Source organism: Phyllobates terribilis, unplaced genomic scaffold (genome assembly GCF_046119375.1).
Source record: "Phyllobates terribilis strain yellow unplaced genomic scaffold, ASM4611937v1 Scaffold_3__8_contigs__length_932513732, whole genome shotgun sequence".
Lineage (NCBI taxonomy): Eukaryota > Metazoa > Chordata > Amphibia > Anura > Dendrobatidae > Phyllobates > Phyllobates terribilis.
In genome coordinates this window covers 718,605,735-718,626,073 of record NW_027362763.1, presented here as the reverse complement: position 1 = coordinate 718,626,073, position 20,339 = coordinate 718,605,735, and the positions used below count along the sequence as shown (strand labels likewise).

General features: G+C 42.4%; 1 protein-coding gene across 2 annotated transcripts in view; it reads left to right on the top strand.

Annotated features, from left to right (window-relative positions):
* The window catches only part of THADA (THADA armadillo repeat containing), a 659,309-nt gene extending 643,401 nt beyond the window's left edge, over positions 1-15,908 (top strand). For both annotated transcript variants that reach the window (XM_073672037.1, XM_073672036.1), the window contains 2 exons: positions 12,317-12,480; positions 15,461-15,908. In XM_073672037.1, coding sequence (XP_073528138.1) covers positions 12,317-12,480; positions 15,461-15,781 — 485 coding nt within the window. In that variant the 3' untranslated portion in view covers positions 15,782-15,908. The remainder of the gene's footprint in view (positions 1-12,316; positions 12,481-15,460) is intronic.
* The last annotated feature ends 4,431 nt before the right edge of the window (positions 15,909-20,339 follow it).

Below are 20,339 nucleotides of genomic sequence, written 5' to 3'. Positions count from 1 at the left end.
ACTTCCTGGTTATCAGTGACCACTCTCCAAAATATCTCTGGCATTTCATAAATGGACTCTACTCATCGGGAGTACCTCACAATTATTACATCGTGTCATGTCTAAATAGGCTGCGTATGGTTCCATAGATTAAATCTGTCATCTTACACTTTATGCTGCGTTCATCTCAACTGCAAAAGCTTTCTCTGAAGGCCAATAAAGATGATCTATATCCCTCCGTGGAGCCGCGGAGCTGCACTCCCATTCAGTGATTTCTCAAGGCTGAAATTCTATCCATCATATAAAGTTGCATAATAATTAGAACATGTTGTTGTTCCCTATATATTAAAATTCAATTAGAGATCTTCTACAGATCAGCAGTATGGAGGGGTCTAAAGTTCACGCGTATAAATAAATGACTGAACGTAGACACTTTTTTAACCACCTCATCACTGGAGGGATCTGGACAAACGTTAGCACATGTACGATTAGAATTGACGGAAATCTCTTTGAGTCATGAGAAAATAGAAGCCAACATTTCCCCAAGACTGGTGGATCTTATGCCAGGCTAAGAAAAGGAGTGGTTTGAATCCAATGTATTAAAATGGGCACATCGCTTAATGGGGTGGGAAAAAGGCCAAAATGTTACCTGCCTTTGGGCTCAGGGCTGATGCCCAGCAATTGATTGCAGCAATCGTGAATTGTAGTTGTGACGTCATGGATGCATCCTTTAAATTGGTGTTCCCCAACTCCAATCCTCAAGAGCCACCAACAGGCCATGTTTTCTGGATTTCCTTAGTATTGCCCAGGTAATAATTGCAGTACCTGCAAATAATTCCATCACATGTGTAATACTAAGGAAATCCTGAAAACATGACCTGTTGGTGGCTCTTGAGGACTGGAGTTGGGGAACACTGCTTTAAATAATCACAGGGAGCAGTCAAGAGTCTATTCTGCATGAGGGGAAGGCGACTACACCTGATTTTATTACTTTCACAGGGGTTAAACCGATGGGGTGAACATTTGAAGATGGAAAACCTGTTTAAAGGCCAATAAGGTGAAAGCAACCTCTGGGAGGTTGGTAAACGCAGCCAAAAATGAGCAGTATTAATGAAAATACTGTTTTCTTCTCATTGTATTGTTGACTCAAAAACAGCAAGAACATACTTTCAATGCAAAATTATTATTGATGAGCGCAAGTGCTAGTTACTCAAGTCTGCCTAGGGTGCTCGGGTATGCACCGAGTATAGCAGGTGCTCGAGTGACGTGTTCGAGTCCCCTTGGCGTCATGTTTCGCGGCTGTTAGACAACTACAAAACATGCGGATATTGCCTATGTTTATCAGACAATCCCCACATTTTTTGTGGCTGTCTAACATGCGGCCACGGGGACTCGAACATCTCACTCGAGCACCTGAGATACTCTGTGCATACCCGAGCAACCTAGGCAAACTCGAGTAAAGAGCACTTGCGCTCATCACTAAAAATTCTATGTTTTTTTTTTAATTTCATCCACTGGATATATGATGAATGTTCAGTCTTGGAGGCCCAAATGCTGGTACCCCCACCTTAAGTGGAGCAACACACAACCACGGCAAAGAGGAGTTGGACTGGACTGGTGACCGCGCTTCCACTCTATTCAGACTCTGAGAATGAATGAAACCAACAAACGCTGTTATTTTCATCCTCCATGCACACACCTGAGCCCTAGGATCCAGGCTTTTTATGCAACATGAATCCCCTAATGGTGTTGTCTCATGAAGACACTCTTAGTCCATATGCCCTGTTTCGTACTCCGTTCAGGACCCAGTTAGCCAAAATTAATTTCAATGACTGCCATTATTATGCTTTGCTTATCCATCATATTCCACAGTGCTTTACAGACATGATCATCGCTCTCCCCAATATGGCTCACAGTCTAAATTCCCTATCACTGTGTCTTTGGAGTGTGGGAGGAAACCGTAGTACGCGGGGAGGACATACAAACTCCTGCAGATGTTGTCCTTGGTGGGATTTGAACCCAGGAACCCAGCGCTGCAAAGCGACAAGGCCAACCACTGAGCCACCAAGCTACCCATGTATGACTTCATTGTCCTGCTGGCTACAACTTCTCCCGGGTAATCAGCTGATGAAAGGGGTTGTCTCTAATGAGAATATTCTTTTTAATAATGTGACAATCTGCTTTTCTAATAAACCAAAGACATCTAGATAAAACTTCTGGTCTACACAAGGGTGTTAAAATGTCTCAAAAAATGTTAACACAATAGGATTTTAATGTGCACACTGTATTGTTACCATCTCTTACTAATGAAACGTTTGGCAATAGGGTGGATTTTTATGGCAATGCAGATGAGAATATATTTTCACCGTACATGGTGCATCAGACGCCGTGTTGTGAGATGGGACTTTACAGACCGTCCTGTTTTAACGAAAGAATAAACGTTGATCCTGAAAACATTCATTCCAAAAGCAAACGAAATTCTCGAGAAGCAATGAAAGCGACTTATCTCTGCATTCCTTGAAATCGCACTGCATCACTCCTCTTTTTCTTAGAAATCTATAAAAGACAAAGATAGAATTTTAGCAAGTAGAAGCAAGTAAAGCGGCCAACGCTGCCCATGTTCCGTATCAGAGGCACCAGAGAAGACAACACAATGTTCCTCAAAAAAAAAAAAATATCACACTTGAGGGAGATTGTGCAGGAAGAAAAGTATTGCTAAAATTCCACGCCGCGATATATTACACTTTGGTCTCTGACAGACGCTACACATGTGGATGAGGTTTGATGTATTGACAGAACTTCATATCTTTGGAATTTCATGTTCTCGTCCCTCCTGTGGAATTGTGGGGGTGGATGGATTTCTTCATCTACTTTCGACTAACTCTAAATTTGTTCTCTTTTCTTTTCATAAGTTACAGATGTAGTAACAAGATATTTTTGAACAATTAAAAGAGTATTGCAGACAAAACTCATAATTTACTAATTCCTATAATTTTTTTTTTACCCTCACCCTTGGTGTTCCCAACCTTTTAATTAGTACCTGCTGCAAGGCGTCACTCAAAAAATCCACTATTAGATTAGCTTTGCTAATATGTTGGCCTCAGAGCATCATGGCAGGGACATTCCCTTAGATTTCTGCCCACATGATGGGTGGTCTTTGACACTCCTTACAGGGATTGTTATGGTTTAGGTTTGTAATGTAGAGGGATACACAGTCAGGACAACCATTAATTATCTGGGACAGTTACAATGAGCATTTCTCTAAGGCCTCATTCAGACTTCCGATTTTTCTACGAGAAAAATGGATGAATTATTTTGATCAGTGTGTGGTCCAGGTGTCATTCATTTTTCTCGTACGTGGAAAAAGTTTCTCTACCTTCTCCTTTCTGATAGTCCATGAAAATCGGACCACACTCAGATGTCATCCCGAGTGCGGTCTGATTTATTCCATGGGCTCCTAGACTTGCATTGCTGATTTTGATCCAACCCTCGAATCAGAATCAAACATGTCTCCATAAACTATCATGAGTATGAGTGCTATCTGTGAAAATCTCTATCACTCGTACGAGAACATCGGACGTCTGAATGAGGCCTTACGGCGGATACCTTGCACAGACCGTGCATTGGGATACTGAGCAACATGTCATACCCAATTTCCCCTGCGGAGGTGCTGTAGGGAAATTGAAGACTACATCTTTCCAAGTTTCTCTGCAGATTACGTCTGATTGGTTGAGGTGGACACCACACGATCAACTCCTCTTCAGGAAATGCTTCAAATAAAAAATATTTTCTAAAGCGGACAGTCCTGATGAAGCCCTTCAAAGAGCTATTATACGGCAGGGAGGGATAGTGCCATAAGTCTGGCCAAACATTTATATGAATGCCATTGTTCGACTGTGGTCAACTTATCTTCCCCAGACTGAAATGTGTTTTAACATGGAAGAGTTATTGGTGTCTAACCGCAAAGCCAATAGAAATAATATACATTTTAGGTTTAGTTTCCATGTAAGCCATAAGATAACCTTCTTACTATGCCATAAAAGGGAATACAGTGATGAGCAAAAGAGTAACAATCTTTTGAACTTTTGACTTTCAGGTTCCATATCTCACCATCCACTAATGCTTCGAACATGAGTCTACCATCATTTTATAGACAATCTTCTTGACTATCTCATACATAAATTTGACTTGTAACTATTTAGCATATGATTAGTTATGCAGATTCTTGTCATGTCGCTGCATTGTTACAGTTTTGCTCCTAAAAATCTAAATTTTATTTTTTATTATTTTGTTAGTATTTTGGAAATCAACCTTTGGCTTCCAACACTGCCTGAATCCTTCTGGGCATGCTACCGATTAGATTCAAACATGTCTCGACTGAAATCTTATCCCAGGTCTCTTCTACACTTTATTAAAGTTGCTGCTAACTGGTCGACTCACTTGGGTCTGTATACGTTTTTTTCTTCAACTCTACCAGCAAGTGGTCGATTGGGTTGAGGTCTGGGGACTGTGGGGGTCAATTCAGCACCTCTACTTCATTGTCATTAAACTATTTCTTCGCAAATCTTGTCTTATGCTTTGGGTTATTGTCCTGCAAGAACACTATGTCATCCTTTTCATACCCATAGTACTCGAGTGTACGAAGTGACTCATCTTGTAAGATACTCACATTTAGCTCAACTTTGAGACCACCATCGATCCTGGTCAAGTATCCAACACCTTGTGAAACAACCCCCTATCATCAGGCTTCCCCAATGAACTTGACAGTTCCATCAATTTCTTGATCCGTTAGCCCCTTTTTCCCTTGTTTCTTCCAGACCCATTTGCACCCATCAGAGCCTAGTCTATTGACTTTCGTCTCATTGCTCCAAATCACTCGTTCCAATCTTCTACTGTCCACTTTTCGTACTTTTTTTGCAAACTCGAGCCAACACTTCTTATGACGTTATTGAAGTCGAGGCTTCTTCACCTTTTTTCGAGCCACCTTTCCAGACTTGTGTAATGTGCATCACACGGTGCTTGCATGGACATCTGTGATCTCACTATTACGAAGCATACGAGCCATCTCCACTACCGTGTTTGTCACACCAGAACTGATAGACTTTGTGATGAGCCGACTTGTTGACTCCGATGTTTTTCCTGGACATTCACTTCTTGGCATTTGAATGGATGGACTGACTTCATTTTGCATTCTTTTAACTGTCATAGGACTCACATGATGCAGTTTGGCTATTTTCTCGGCCGAGAGACCGCTATCGATGAGCTTGCTGATGCTGTTTCTCTTTTCTTGGAAAATCTTCTTCATGGCTGCTCCTCAATTCAAACAGTTACCGTTCCCTTGGGAATCAACCTAATAACACACTGAGCTATTAGGGAATGTGAGAACAGGTTGAATCTCTTTCAGAGATTCTTATACAGGAAGAAAAAGATTTTTCCACCACCAGGATCAAAACAGTAACAATGCAGTGACCTGACAAGAATCTGTATAACTAATCATATGCTAAATAGTTGCAAGTCAAATTTATGTATAAGATAGCCAAGATGATTGTCTATAAAATGATGGAAGTCTCACGTTCAAAGCAGTAGTGGATGGTGAGATATGGAGCCTGAAAGTCAAAAGCTAAAAACATTGTTACCCTTTTGCTTGTCACTGTATATCATCATAAAATAATCTATTGTTTAAAGGGACTGTCCGGTGCAAACAATAGATCCTCCCGGGACCAGAGGATATGTATGAGTTACACATATTTCCAGTGTGGCCTCACTTTATACACTTGTATTGAGCAAGGCTGCGCCCCTTCTAGTGACGCGTCGATCCAGTGGGTGTGGCCAACTAGAGCGTGCAGCCTCACTCTATATAAGTATATGGAGCAAGGTCACGCCCACTGACCAGGAGTATGTATAAAGCATACCTACCCTCCGGTCCCAGGTCACAGTGCATGCGCTTGGGGGGGGGGGATTCATAACTGTGCAGTCACTGAGTGACTGCAGACTTATCAATTTGGACCAGGCAACCCCTTTAAACTAAGTTTTTATGTTGAATTTATTTTTCAGTTTTCCATATCACTTTTGTGAACCGTTCAGAGATTATTTATTATGTTTTGCTTATATAGCACCATGATATCCCACAGACATCATCACTGTCCCCATTGGGGCTTGCCATCAGTATGTCTTTGTAGTGTGGGAGGAAACCGGAGGAAACCCACACAAACACGGGGAGAACATACAAACTTCTTGCAGATGTTGTCCTTGGTGGGATTTGAACCCAGGACCCCAGCACTTCAAGGCTGCAGTGCTAACCACTAAGCCACTGAGCTTCCCTTTTTATGATATTTCTGCATACATTTGACCTAAAACTACATCATATTTTCATACAAGTCCTAAAAAGAAATAAAGCAAACCAAATACAACAAATGAGTCATTATTATGACTGTCATTTTTATTTAAATAAAGAAAATGATCTGATATCACCTCTGTGTGTGGCAAAAGTATGTGAACCTTTGCTTTTGGTATCTGGTGTGACCTCCGTGTGCAGCAATAACTGCATCTAAACATTTCTGATAATTGGTGATTAGTTCTGCTCATCGGATTGGGGGAAATTTAGCCCAATACTCATTACAAAACTGTTAGAACCCTCCTGTTAGTTTTTTCTATCTTGTGTTTTGCGGTCACGTGACCATCTGTCTATATATTCCAGCTCCGCCCTTTTGGCTGTGCTGGACTTCAGTGTTGTTTGACTGTTTTGCTAGCCAGGTGCTTCTGTGCCTATCTCTGTCAGTTCGCTTGGTCCTTCTGGGACCTCTAGTAACTTTTTGTCAGTTTATATTTTTGTGTTCTGCAACAACTTTCTCTGTTCAGGAGGTGTCCCATTTTTGTTCCAGTCCTTAGTTCTTTTAGGGACCCCTCCCCTTATGCTATAGGTCTTCGTTCAGACTAGGACTAAGGCGGGTCTGTTCTCTAGGAACAGGCAGCCCGCTACATCGTAGGGATTCAGCTTAGTCTTACTGTAGGGACAGCTTTCCCCTATCTTTCCTTAGTACTTGTTGCAGATCATAACAAAAACAGCTTCAACTCTGTTATGTTGATGGGTTTTCACTCATAGACTGCTCGCTTTAGGTCCTTCAACATTTCTACAGGAAATGTGCAGTCAAAATGAAAAACTCACTTGTGGCTTAGAGCAGTAAAAAATAATCTAAGTGATGCTCGCCTATTGGCACGAACCTGGATCCCAGCGAAGGCTGCTCCTTGGTCCACCCTAACACAAGAAGAGGAGACATCACCGTATCACTAGTGGCAGGACCACTGCAGCGGTCAGGTGACTTCAGTAGAGCGTCATCATAAAAACATCCAATGGTACACTTAAAGCACACGTCAAACTCCGGCCCGTGGGTCAAATCTGGCCCGCAGGGAGGTTTTATTATGGCCCTCGACACTAGAACCACCACCCCTATGTGGGGCCATTATTCTGTATGGAGGACTATGTGGAGCCCATTATTCTGTATGGAGGAATTTGTGGGACCCATTATACTATATACTGGTTGGCCCGCGACTTTGTCCAAGTTTTTTCATTTTGGCACTCTGTGTGTTTGAGTTTGACATCCCTGATTTAGAGGGTGTAACAATGCTACTCACTTGGGAGCAATCTAAAGTATCACAGGGTCCATTTACAGTCAGGCTGGTTTATTGCAGTCCTCATAAACCACATCACAGGAAAACTTAAATACAGCCTTTGACTGGCACAAAGTAAAACATAGTAACAAGTCCACACAATAGTGCTGGTTAGCACTCCTGGCTTAGAGTCCAGCTTCTTAGTCCTCTAGCAAAGGCACTCAATCCAGGAGATCTGTACACCTCTATAGATACAGCCATGTGTGAGACAAACAGCTCTCAATTTACAAAGTGTAGATTGAGGGGTGGAGATATGATGAGCTGCCGTTTCGCCCAACTCTTCATCTTCTCATATTCAATGTGTCATGGCCGATTAATTTACTCCTACATGTACTAAAGCATTACTCCAAGTTTATCTCCCAACCACTAGGTGTCCAACGGTCATCTTACAAGGGGGATATATGTTTTGGCAAAAAAATAGTTGTATTTACCCATGTGAACCCCTTTTCTTGCTACAAAGAAACAGTCTAGTAGTCTACACGCTTATGTAGTCCACTCCTTGGGTTTGGATGTCTGCCTGTGTTGTGACCAGTGTTGTTCTTGGTTGTCCACTTGTCGGGTCCGAGTCAAGTTTTGCCTTCCATCACTTTCTCTTTGCAAGGTGTCTTTCAGGGGAGATCGTATATTAGTGAATATTTTTGTATTCTGTTTGCTGCTGTTTATAGGATTAATATGAAGTCCATCACTAATGGCCGCTTGACTGGTTTTGTTTGTAATATCGGAACGTAGCAAGAGCCGGGAGATTGTGAAATGATCCAGTTTTTGCATGTGGTGATTTTTCTCGCTCGGGCCCATATTTAGCAAAGACTCTGCTTAGGAATTGTGATGACGCAATGCAGCAAGAAGGTTGAATTCTCTTGATTAACTTTGCGAAATCTTGTGTAAAGTGGTTTTAGCTCATTTTAGAACTCGTCTGTCTTCACGATCTGCTTTCAAATGCTTGTGTTTTCCTTGGTTTTTTTTTTCCCTACTCATTAGAGTTAATGTAGTAGTCTTGCTTAAGTAAGCATCACTCTCTTATTTCCTACACTGGCTTCCAGTCAAAAGCTAATCAGTTTCCCCTAAGCCAGGAATGAACGATATGGGGTAAACAAGTTTAGGGAGGTTCACAACGTACAAGGAGGTAAACAAAAGCGAACAATATGAATCATCGCTGCATTAAGCAGAGCAAAAGCCAAACGGCTATAATAGTATCCGGCCGCAAATTGGGAGAGAGGTGGGGGGGCTTCACCAGTGGTTGATCTTAAGTGACAGATTAATAAAGTGTGGTCTGATTTATTTTAGTCCGAGATCCTGCACACTTCCAGAACAGCTAGCCAGGGGCAAATTAAAAACATCCTGGTTGGTGCTCAATTAAATGTATAGGTTGCCTTATGTAAAAGAGCCAGTAATAACATTGACAAATGAATATATCAAAGTTTCTATTGCCCAGCTGGACAAGAAACTGGTCATATTATATCTTCAATGTATTTATCTCTGCTTAATGGATCCACTTATTTAAGGCTTACTGCTCCTTTAATGCCACCTCCATATGTTCTACAATTGAGGCAGTTGTTCAGGAGAAAGTATTTGCATCCAAGCATTATAAATAATTTGTATAGAAATTATTGTTCGTCCAATTACTGTTGAGATTATAAAAATAGTGGCTGTAATTCCTAAACCGTTCCTAAGTCTACACTTTAAGGGGAATCTGTCAGTAGGATCAACCCTCCTAAGTCGTCTATATGGGCACATAGGTCACAGGAAGCTGAATAAAATGATACCTTGATATTTGCAATTCAGTTTTTTATTCCTGAGAAATTCACATTTTTCTTAATATGTAAATGAGCTGTTAAGATCTATGGGTCGGACATAGATCTCCCTGAGAATCCGCCTCCAGAGCGTGTTTTTTTTTGTTTCCAGCAGTACTACGCCAGTATCGTAACTTTCTGCAGATCTGATAGTAAGCATGGAGCATGAGAGGAGCAAAATGTTTTGTGGATTTTCTGTCAGTCCTTACAATAGACAGGACTTTTTTTTCAATTTAAAAAACACATTTTTCATATATACTGTTAGGATGTCCCAAGTTCAGAACCAACATCTATAAATATCTCACCTTTGGAGGACACATTTGTGGATTACATGGACAGCCTATAGAATTTTACAGGTGGCATGAAATGCTTTGTTTTCCCTTTGGAGGCTCTGCAGGAAAACTGGACAGATTAGATCCGGGGGGGCCTTGTATTAGGACACGTTGTGATCTGCTTATTTTCAGGAATCTTTCCAACAAATAGGGATTGTCCACATTGGACAGCTGCTTTAAAAAACATATGAGTTAGTCCCTCCTCTGTGATATGTTACCTGTATTTACTGATCACTGCATAGATTATAGTTATTTATTAGTGTTGAGCGCAAGTGCTCGCTACTTAAGTTTGCATCGGGTGCTCGGGTATGCACCAAGGATCGCGGGTGCTCAAGTGACATATTCGAGTCTCTGCCCCTCATGTTTCACAGCTGTTAGACAGCTACAAAGCATGCAGGGATTGCCCATGTATGTCAAGCAATCCCCGACCGCGGAGACTCAAGCAAGTCACTCGAGCACTCGCGATACTCTGTGCATACCCGAGCACCCGATGCAAACTCAAGCAGCGAGCACTTGCACTCATCACTATTATTTATTCATTCCAAAACGTCAAAATCAAAGCAATAGCAAGTACCATCAAAGTTCTGTACCCAACTTTGTACACAGGTGAGGTGTCTAGACCGTGCTGTGTGGTGGTTATTCCTAGTAATCCCTTATACACCGGACACATAATGGTGTGATTTATTGTGTTTATATTTCGGGTTCTCATCCACTACATTCTACCTTTCCTTTTTGTTTAAATTTTCAACCCATAAGGTAAACATACAGCCGGATATTAATTACCGTGGTCTAGTGAGCAACCGAGCCCAGCAGGTCTGCCGGCAACGGTAAATGTCCTAATAAATAGGTGTGATATTCCTGGCAAACCACAGCAGACATTGAAGGATACACACGGCTGAGGAATCGGACTGTATAGAATATACCATGCCCCGAATGCGTCGGGAATCTATTATTCTCACTTTGATGCTGGCACAGTAAATAGTCTGAAACTCCCTAGTTTTCCCATGGAGAGAAGTTTCTTCCACTTTTCTTGGCTGTAAGATTCCATACTCAACCAGTGCTCCATACTCAACCAGTGCTCCATACTCAACCAGTGCTCCATACTCAACCAGTGCTCCATACTCAACCAGTGCTCCATACTCAACCAGTGCTCCATACTCAACCAGTGCTCCATACTCAGCCAGTGCTCTATACTCAGCCAGTGCTCCATACTCCTTTTGGGTGGATTTAGTCATGTTTGTCAGCATAGAGTTGACCTTGTGTGGATAGGTCTCTGTCACCTTTATATATGGAAGCCTGTAGACATGGTTAATGTTGGGAAAACCTGGTGATAGGTTCCCTTTAACCATGGTAACGTACCATGAGGAACATTATAGACAGAAATATTTCCTCCTCCGGGGACAGTTTATTTTACTTGTATTAAAGCAGAAGTCATTTTCTTCTTCTTCACCAAGCAAATTGTTAAACTAATGGTGGTCTTTATTTTAATTTTTAACAGTGTCTTACAAGGACTTAAAGGGGTTGTCCCTTTTCAAAAAAGTTTTTCTTGTAAGTCCTCATAGTAGTAAAAAATGAACACATTCTGCTTTACTTACCTGCCCGGGTCCAGCACTGAGTCTGCAGCACTTCTCCCGGTGACTGTTGTGCTCTGCGTTGCTGACATCACACCAACAACTGAGCTCGGCGGCTCGGCTTGAATAGAAAGCAAAAACCGCTGAGCACTAGGGGACCTTATAGGAAAAACTTCTTTGAAAGGGGTCAATTCCTTTAAACATTTCTTATAACAGTGGCAAGAAAAATCTGCTCGATGCCAGGGCCAACTGAGCTTTAGGGGCACAGGTAATTTTGGTAATCATGCTTTATATGTGTTCGGACAAGATTTTGGTGAATACATAGATGCACTCAGATTCTCGATGCCCATGTGCAACTAGAGCCAGCTTATATTTAGGGCTCACACCTGATCCCAGTGCAGATCTTGCTCTTTTTTGTTAAGGCTCCATGCATGCAGAAGAGTAGTAGCAGGTAGGGATGAGTGGATTCGTGGAAGTTTGGGTTATGGTACCAGAAATGAACCCGAACCCCATTGAAAACAATGGGGACCTGAAATTTTGAGCTGGAAAACTCTCTCTCTCACTGGATTTCCCCCAGAACATTGCAATGGACTTCCGTGAGATGTCCGTGTTTGGCGTTTAGCACCGGGCACTAACTGTCCGGTATGAACCCCAACCTTTTAAGTTCGAGTTTCGCTCATCTCTCGTATCGGGGCATCCACTCCATTGGGTGTCATATGTTGTGAGATTTTCTTCTCTAGAAGTAATAGAGTAATTCAATAAATATAGCTTGCGCTAGAACATGCCACCATTTGTACAGCGTCCACCAAGAAAATGTTGCATACATGAGACCTGATCTAATCACTTGATCTCTACTGGCACGTGATGTAGGACGACCATCGTAAAATAATGAACCCAAAATGCCAAACTGAAGAGATTTGTAGGGTGGCTTATTTATTGCCTAATGCGTCATATTTTTGTCCTTTCCTCTCTCAAGGGTTTCAGTATTGTACTGTCAATCCCCCCATGGCTTTGGACCTGACATTCGGGATCCTGTGCAAGCTTCTTCAGCAGTGGAACCATGTCGCACAAGGTGTCACCGTCCTCCTGGGATGGCTGCTAGGAGAAGATGATCTCAGCAGTCCCGAAACCTCAAAAATGGTAATTACTCTGACCTGTGTCCACATCATCACAAAACAAACCAGGCTTAAGGTGTGAAAAGCCGGCGCAGAACAATTATCCTGAACGTTCTGTACCGAGCCTGACGTAATCCGCAAGCCAGAAATGTCGTGTTCTTCATATTACCAATTAGACGCACAGGTGTTGTACATACCAGTGCAGTCATTTTACAAGAGGATATGGCAGGCATGAATACGGGTATATAATAATTGGCTTCTGTGCCAAGGGGGCTCGCAGAACTTTTATTATGACAAAATGAAAGCAAATGAGCAAAAAAGAAACATAAACACTATAGGTGTTTTAAGAGCTGTAGTGATTATAGTGAATTACTCCAATGTCTGCCGAAACAGGAAAAGCTTTATAGTTTACATTTTCCTCGGCAGCAAGAAAACTGCCGGACAAAATATAACTTATTTATGACTCGGGCTCTGAGTAGCTTTTAATAATAATAATATGTTAGGACTATTCCAATCGTTAATGACATTTATTATAATTTGAAACTTCCAAAGATATTTTCAGAAGGGTGCAGAAATAGGAAGGCCTGGATATTATAAGGTGGCCAGATAGGCCAATGTCCAATAGGGACACTCTGGATACACAGATCCAACCCCCGTGGATAGACAGAAATTATTGACAAAGACCTTTTGTGGGTTGATACGTTGCATGCCTGGTGAATAAAACACCCTCCATGAAGCTGGAGTGCTGAGGGTTTTTTTTAATTTTATTGCATTAAACATTAATAAAATGCTGTCTGTCTGTAGTAGCCACCACTAGGGGGAGCGTACATACTAATGCTTTATTATTGAGAACCGTGTATGACCAGTATGCACTAAGCTCTTTAGCTCCCTCTAGTGGTGGTTAGAAACAGCCAGAATGTTATCATTTAAAGTGGTTGTCCGCCACGAAAAAAATTCTGTTGTGTATGACATCTTGTTATATAATGGCACTTACTCATTTTTTTATTTTTTTTTAAATAAAGTATTTTTAACTTACTAATATACATGATTGTTCAAATATGCCTCAATTTCCCGGCAGTTCCACTTCCGCCTTAGTTGTAACACAGCAGGCAGTTTCTTTCTCCTCCGTCCATACCTGTGTTGGTGATCCACTTGAAGGGGGACTGGCTTATTGATTCCCTTTAACAATTTGTCTGTCTGACTTACTTCAGTAGCTAAACCAGCCCCTTTATCTGCTACGGCCAAAGCATAGACAGACAAAGGGGCAGATTTAGCTACTGAAATGAGTCAAACAAGTTGTTAAAGGGAATGTGTCATCAGAAAATGACCTATTGCTTTAATCAAATTTTTGCTTTACATGTATTTTTTTTAAAAAATTGGGAATATTTTAACACAATCTATATTAAAAAAAATATATATTATTAATCTGGCAATTTTTACACTTGTCACTGGGGTTACTTTAGACTTATACTGCCTGTTCTTTAAGGAAAATTTGGCAGCAAGGATCCTTATCAACAGAAACAGGATTACAATGACAGGTAACACCTAGTGATGAGCGAATGTGCTCAATTAACGTGATATCCGAGCATCCTCGGCATGCTCTGCTAATATGTTTGCCTCCCTGCAGCTGCATGTTTTGCGGCGTTAGACAGACACAACACGTGCGGGGATTGCCTAACAAACAGGCAATCCCCGCATGTGTTGCGTTTGTCTACTGCCTCAAAACATGCAGCCGCAGGGAGGCAAACATATTAGCAGAGTATGCCGAAGATACACGGATAACCCGTTATCCGAGCATGTTCCTTCAACACTAGTAACACCTCTATACATACTGTAGCTGGTAAAACAGGATCCATCAATCATAATAGATGATCCACAGCTGACCCTGCTCCTCCTCCCTTCACGACGCCCTTTGCACACGCTCATTAGATGCTTCATTACAATTGATAGGTTCAGACTCTATTCATTGTGGTTAATGTACATGTGTTGTTTCCTGATGACTTCTTACCTTTAAGGTCCATTAGAGGGGAAGCTTTCTCCTCTGATAACAAAACCAATGCGGAAGTGGAGGGACCAGGAAACGGGATGCTGACACCTGAACTTTAGGACATATTTGAACAATAAGTACAGTACTATATTTTTGGACTATATACACTTTGACACTTTTTAGCAAGGAAAAAGGTTAGTGTGTGTTATAGTCCTAACTCAGGGGGTTTTGGAAATGCAAAACTCCCCTGACTGCTTCCATGTGCCCCATTTGAGCATACGGTTCTAATACATGTCATCCCCCGATTTGGACACCTTTTTAGTACTTAAAGAGCAGTAATGCACAGATAGCCCATTCATTTCTAGGAGTACGTTTTATTGTCCGCTACTGCCACTTGCAATGGCCAGGTCGGTCCTAACGAAAATTGGTCTGTTTTTTTTTTGCACTTTGTCACTTAGCCAATGACATTGGGGTTGTGATATGGGGCGATTTATCTTTTTTTTGTTTTGTTATGAACTATCATAATGTTACTTGCCATATATAGAAGTAGAATCAGAAATTGGAGAAGTAAAAATAAGGACGTAAACCAAAAACCTATTTCCATGCTGCAGTCTAAAGAAAGTTACCTCAGAGCAAAAATAGTTTGCCTGCACGGTTTATACCTTACTGCCTGTGCAAATATAAAAAAAAAAAGTTTAGTCTGGACCTGACCTTAGGTACAGTATATCATCCCTAGATAAATAAACCTGTCTAACACACATGTAATAGGAAGTACACTTTGATGACATCTAGCTCTTCCAGGAATGTTTTCAGATGGGCTCCTGTCCTCCACACTTGCCTCTACATAGCTAATAAACAAGGTTTGTGAGGACACCGGGCTGGACCCAAGCTTCATGGATCACTGTAAACGCTAGACTTGTATAAAGTAGCTTGTTCTTCTTTTCCAGTGAGGTGCCTCTCATGCTTTAGACTGTAAGCCTAGAACACAGCACCAACCAAATGTTCTATATCTTCACAGGTGGAAGATGATCTCTTCGAGAAAGGGGAAGTCAACTTTTGGGCTGAGAAGCTACTGTACATAAGGCTTCTTTCCAAACATCTCAAGAAGCTCATAGCCTCCACTGCCCTCTGTCTACAACCCCAAGAAACAATGCTTCTCAAGGTTTCCCAAGCAGCTTATGAACGATCAGATAAAGTACAGCACAGTCTCCATGGTTTACCACCCACTCCGGAGTTTCTGAAGACTACCGAATACACCAGATTACTGATTCATAAAGAAAGGAGTGAAAATTGTATTGAAATGCTGGATTTTATTTCTAAAATGAAACCTGAATCTTGACATAAAGAATATGTGGACTTGGAGACCTGTTGTGTTCCTGGTCAAATATGGCTTAGACTTTAAGACTTTTTAATTAGTTCTGCATTGTTTTAGTCTCATGACTTATTTTTACAAAATGTATGCGAAATAAAAGTATTTCATCTTTCATTATTGGTCATTCTCAATGTGTTTGGTATTTTAGTTTTGGCCAAGTGACTGTGTCAATAAATCAATAGATCTACATGTGTTCGAGAAGACTATCGACCACTGAGGAGGAGTCGTGAGCAGAGAGTGAAATATGAGTTGCAACACAGTTTGTTCCTTGAAAAGATCACAGTGAATAACAGGATGTCGAGAAGCAGATGCAAAAGATTTACCTCCCCATCTAATAGAATGATTGTAAGTTGTAGGAGGATATTTACGCAAATAGAACAAACTAGAATTTTGGAATTCAGCTCCTCTGTACAGTTCCAGCAAATGTCTTACAAAACTCTCTAGCTAGCCATGCATTGTAAGTTCTTAATAGAGTCCTGAATTAGACACAGCTCAAACAAGTCAATGCCAGAAATACTCTTTAATGTCCATACATCTCTGTCTCAGCTGATATAATGTGGACGTGCCTGAAGACATACTTATGGTAAGTTCACTCTACTAGAATTACTCAAGGGAGGAAATAGATTTGTACATTCTGTACTGCCAGGTGTCAGGCACCTGTCGTCAATGTAACGTCCTAAAATATACTGGTTTGAGAGAACTGGGTGATGGATTCTATCAAAAATCAACATAGAAGTAAACATACTAAGGAGAGAAGAATAGACGATGCAAGGAGAGACTCTCCACTTGTGTTTCGGGGACCGAGAGAAAGTCATCTGTAACATACCTGGCGGCGTCCTTGCATGGTGGTCCATCTCCCACTGTGCAAGAGCGTGCAGTTGGTCTCCAGTCCAGAATGTCTCTCTGGCTTCCCTCCATGCTGTCTGTTTGTGTCTGTTTCTGCTGCTTAAGGGCGGCGCCCGATCACTTCCTGCTTTTTGTACCTGCTGTGGGTCACACCCCTTGTGCGTCCTCAGCCTATTGCTGTCTGTCACCTGGTATATAGCTCAGCTGCTCCCATCTATCCCTGCCTGAGCATAGTGCTTCTTTCAGTGTGTGCTTGCACTCTGAAGGTGCCAGGTCCCGTTCTTTGTCTCCTGCCTTGCGGTATCAGTTCCCGTGTCAGAACTGAGTCCTGTCTTTGTCTCCTGTCTTGCGGTATCAGTTCCCGTGTCTGAACTGAGTCCTGTCTGTCTCCTGCTTTGCGGTATCAGTTCCCGTGTCTGAACGGAGTCCTGTCTATGTCTCCTGCCTTGCGGTATCAGTTCCCGTGTCTGAACTGAGTCCTGTCTTTGTCTCCTGCCTTGCGGTATCAGTTCCCGTGTCTGAACTGAGTCCTGTCTATGTCTCCTGCCTTGCGGTATCAGTTCCCGTGTCTGAACTGAGTCCTGTCTATGTCTCCTGCCTTGCGGTATCAGTTCCCGTGTCTGAACGGAGTCCCGTCTGTGTACTCTTGCCTGCTGCCTCTCCTGGAGGCTGTATTTCCAGGCCTGTCTGAACACGCTCCTAGCCTGTTCCTCCCGCCTTCTAGGGGCCGATTACCTAGACCCGCTCCTGTATCTTGTCTGTCCTGTCTGAACACGCTCCTTGCCTGTTCGTCCCGCCTCTCTGGGGGCCGTATTCCCAGACCCGCTCCTGTATCCCGCTGCAGTGTCGGTCTCCTCCGTACACTCAGTTCCAGTCTGAACTCTCTCCTATCCTTTACCTGTTTTGCCTCTATGTCCGTTCCCTTCCTTTTTCTGCAGAGTCTGAACTCGTACCTAACTCCTGCTTGTTGTCTCTGTACTCCCGTTTGTGAGTTTGTGGTCCACTCGCTTCTTCACTGCAAGTACCCTGTGGGTATCTGGCTCTGCCTTTCTCTTCCTGTCTGTTCCGTGTGAACAGAGCCCTGTCCCCCCTGCTCTGCCTTGCTCACCGCTCGGCGGTTCTAGCCTGCTCTGACTCCTTTGCTCACCGCTCCGGCGGTTCTAGCCTGCTCTGACTCCTTTGCTCACCGCTCCGGCGGTTCTAGCCTGCTCTGACTCCTTTGCTCGCTGCTCCGGGAGCCTTGCTCCGCTCTGACCCTTTTGCTCGCTGCTCCGGCAGTCTCGCTCCGCTCTTATCCTTTTGCTCACTGCTCCGGCAGTCTCGCTCAGCTCTGACCCTTTGTTCACCGCTCCTGGCGGCCTTGTCCTGCTCTACTCTTGCTCACCGCTCCAGGCGGCCTTGTCCTGCCCTGTTCTCGCTCATCTCTCTGGGCGGCCTCTCTCTGCTGTGTTTGTCCGCCACATCTGTGGTTCTGTTCCTGAGTCCCAGTGTGTACTGGGTCCTATCCCGCCAGTGTTCCTACCTGCTAGTGCCTCCCTGTCTGCACTCTTGCCTGTACCCCCCTGCCTGCATACCCGCCTGCCTGCATACCAGTCGTGCCTGCCTATACCCACCAGTCTGTGTGCCAGCCTACCAGTCTGTTCCTGTATTCCCCTGTGTGGGTCAACAGCCGTGTCCGGGGTCTGTCCTGGAGTAGCACCTGGTCCCTCTGCTCGGTTCCTCCTTGGTGCACTGGCGTCGTATGCCGTCGTGCGACCCTGGTCGGATCGGGCGAATACCTAGTTACGCCCCTCCAGGCACTCTCCGGTTCATGGCACAGTGGAATCACTACATAAACACGCACACGCCAGTCAGTCCGGGCGTGTGCATTACATCATCCTTCAAGTTCTGGTTTTTGAAGATCCTACCAAGCTGATTGAAAAAGTGTACACATCATATGTACATTCGATGAATACCATCTGTCAGACATCTTTTTTTTATTGGATGGATCAAAACTGTATTGAATTGGTATAACAACAAATTGTATAACTCAACGCATTTGAAAAACGTAAAACAAGTGTCCACTATCCTTTTGATTATGTCTTCCAAATGGAGGTTTCCCAAGCTTCATACTTGGGGTGTCCCAGGAAGTCAAATCTCTCTACCTTTCTCTCGTTTCTTATTGTAGACCTGTTCCTTCTACACTTCAACTTTACATATTCACCCTCTAAATTTGCTGGACAACACAAGTATGTATTCTCTTTATTAATCAGTAAAACCGTAACATACTAATAGTATTTTAAAAAAATGAACATGAGTCCACACAACAAGAGAAATATGCTCTTGCATGACTTACTACCCCCTGCTGAAGCATTTTTGGCGAAACGCAAGTTGAATTGGTGTATTCTAAACAGCTGCCTTGGTGACCTCCTTACGTGAGGCTATCTAGGTTTGGAATGGCTCGATTGCTTTCTTACTATTGCATGCCTTTTTCTCTAGGGATGATTTTTGTCTGGAGTTATTTACTTACACATTAAAAAGATAGCGAACTTATGATTATTGAAAAAAAAGTAAAAAAAAAATTGGTTTACAAGATAACCTTCATTCATTTGATCTTTACTTCTGTGTTTCAAGATTGTATAAGAAGCATTATATATTGAGTCACCGCCATTATGTCCATACCATAGTGTTACATCCTATTCACCGTTCTACATGGTACCAGATGCTGTGAGATATTATTCCCCCCCCCCCCTTTTATTCTTTTCACATATTGTAATGCGTGGGATGAAATCTGCCTCCAAGTTTTATTCCAACAAAGTAAAATATACAAAAAAGCCACACAATGATGAGGTGGGAAACCATCTGCGGATCAGTTCCACATCTACTGACTAAAATGGGCTTTAAATGACTGGAATGAATCAGGCATTTTATCCTCGGCAAGTGTACTTGACATTTTTCAAACATTGTTTTAATAAAAACCAAAGTCTTTTGGCAAAGTGTTTAGCTATTTCTTTTTTATTCATTGTTTACATGTCAGGCACAGAGCTCTGAGTAAGCATCATTAAAAAAGAACGAGAGAACGTTTTTGAAGAAAAAAATAAAATGGAAAATTGTGAAATATTTAAAAGTAACATTATATTCATCACCATACAGAAGGAACACTTGGCCTCGCTGAGGGAGGATTTTTATGATGAGTAATTGTAAATCTCCCAGGAAACCATTAAACTAACTTTATATATTCTAATCAGGCGATTTATACTTTCTTTTAACACAAGTCACAGCCTTAGGATGAGCTTCATAGGAGGATCAAAATAGCTGACCTTTGCTGCCATTGCAAACTCTTGGCAACTAGGCAATCGAGCCATTTAAATGCTACTAACAGTGGTTGACGGAGGCATGTAAATGGTTAAACAGCAGTGATCAGACCTTGCTTAGGTTGCTGCTGTTTCAGGCAGATAGAGGCTTGCTATATAACACAGCTGGCACTCCTTGCGCACATCTAACTATACCTGTGTTAATATAGTAGAAAATAAATCACTATTTTCTAACATTACTATTACTATTTATTGCTGTTCTAATTATTATTTATTACCTGTGATTAGGGCTTAGTCAGGCGGCCGTATAAACCGGACCGAGATCAGAACGGAGTGCACGGACTGGCCGGCAGCTCTCCTGACCCGAGCGTGACAGCTTCATGTAT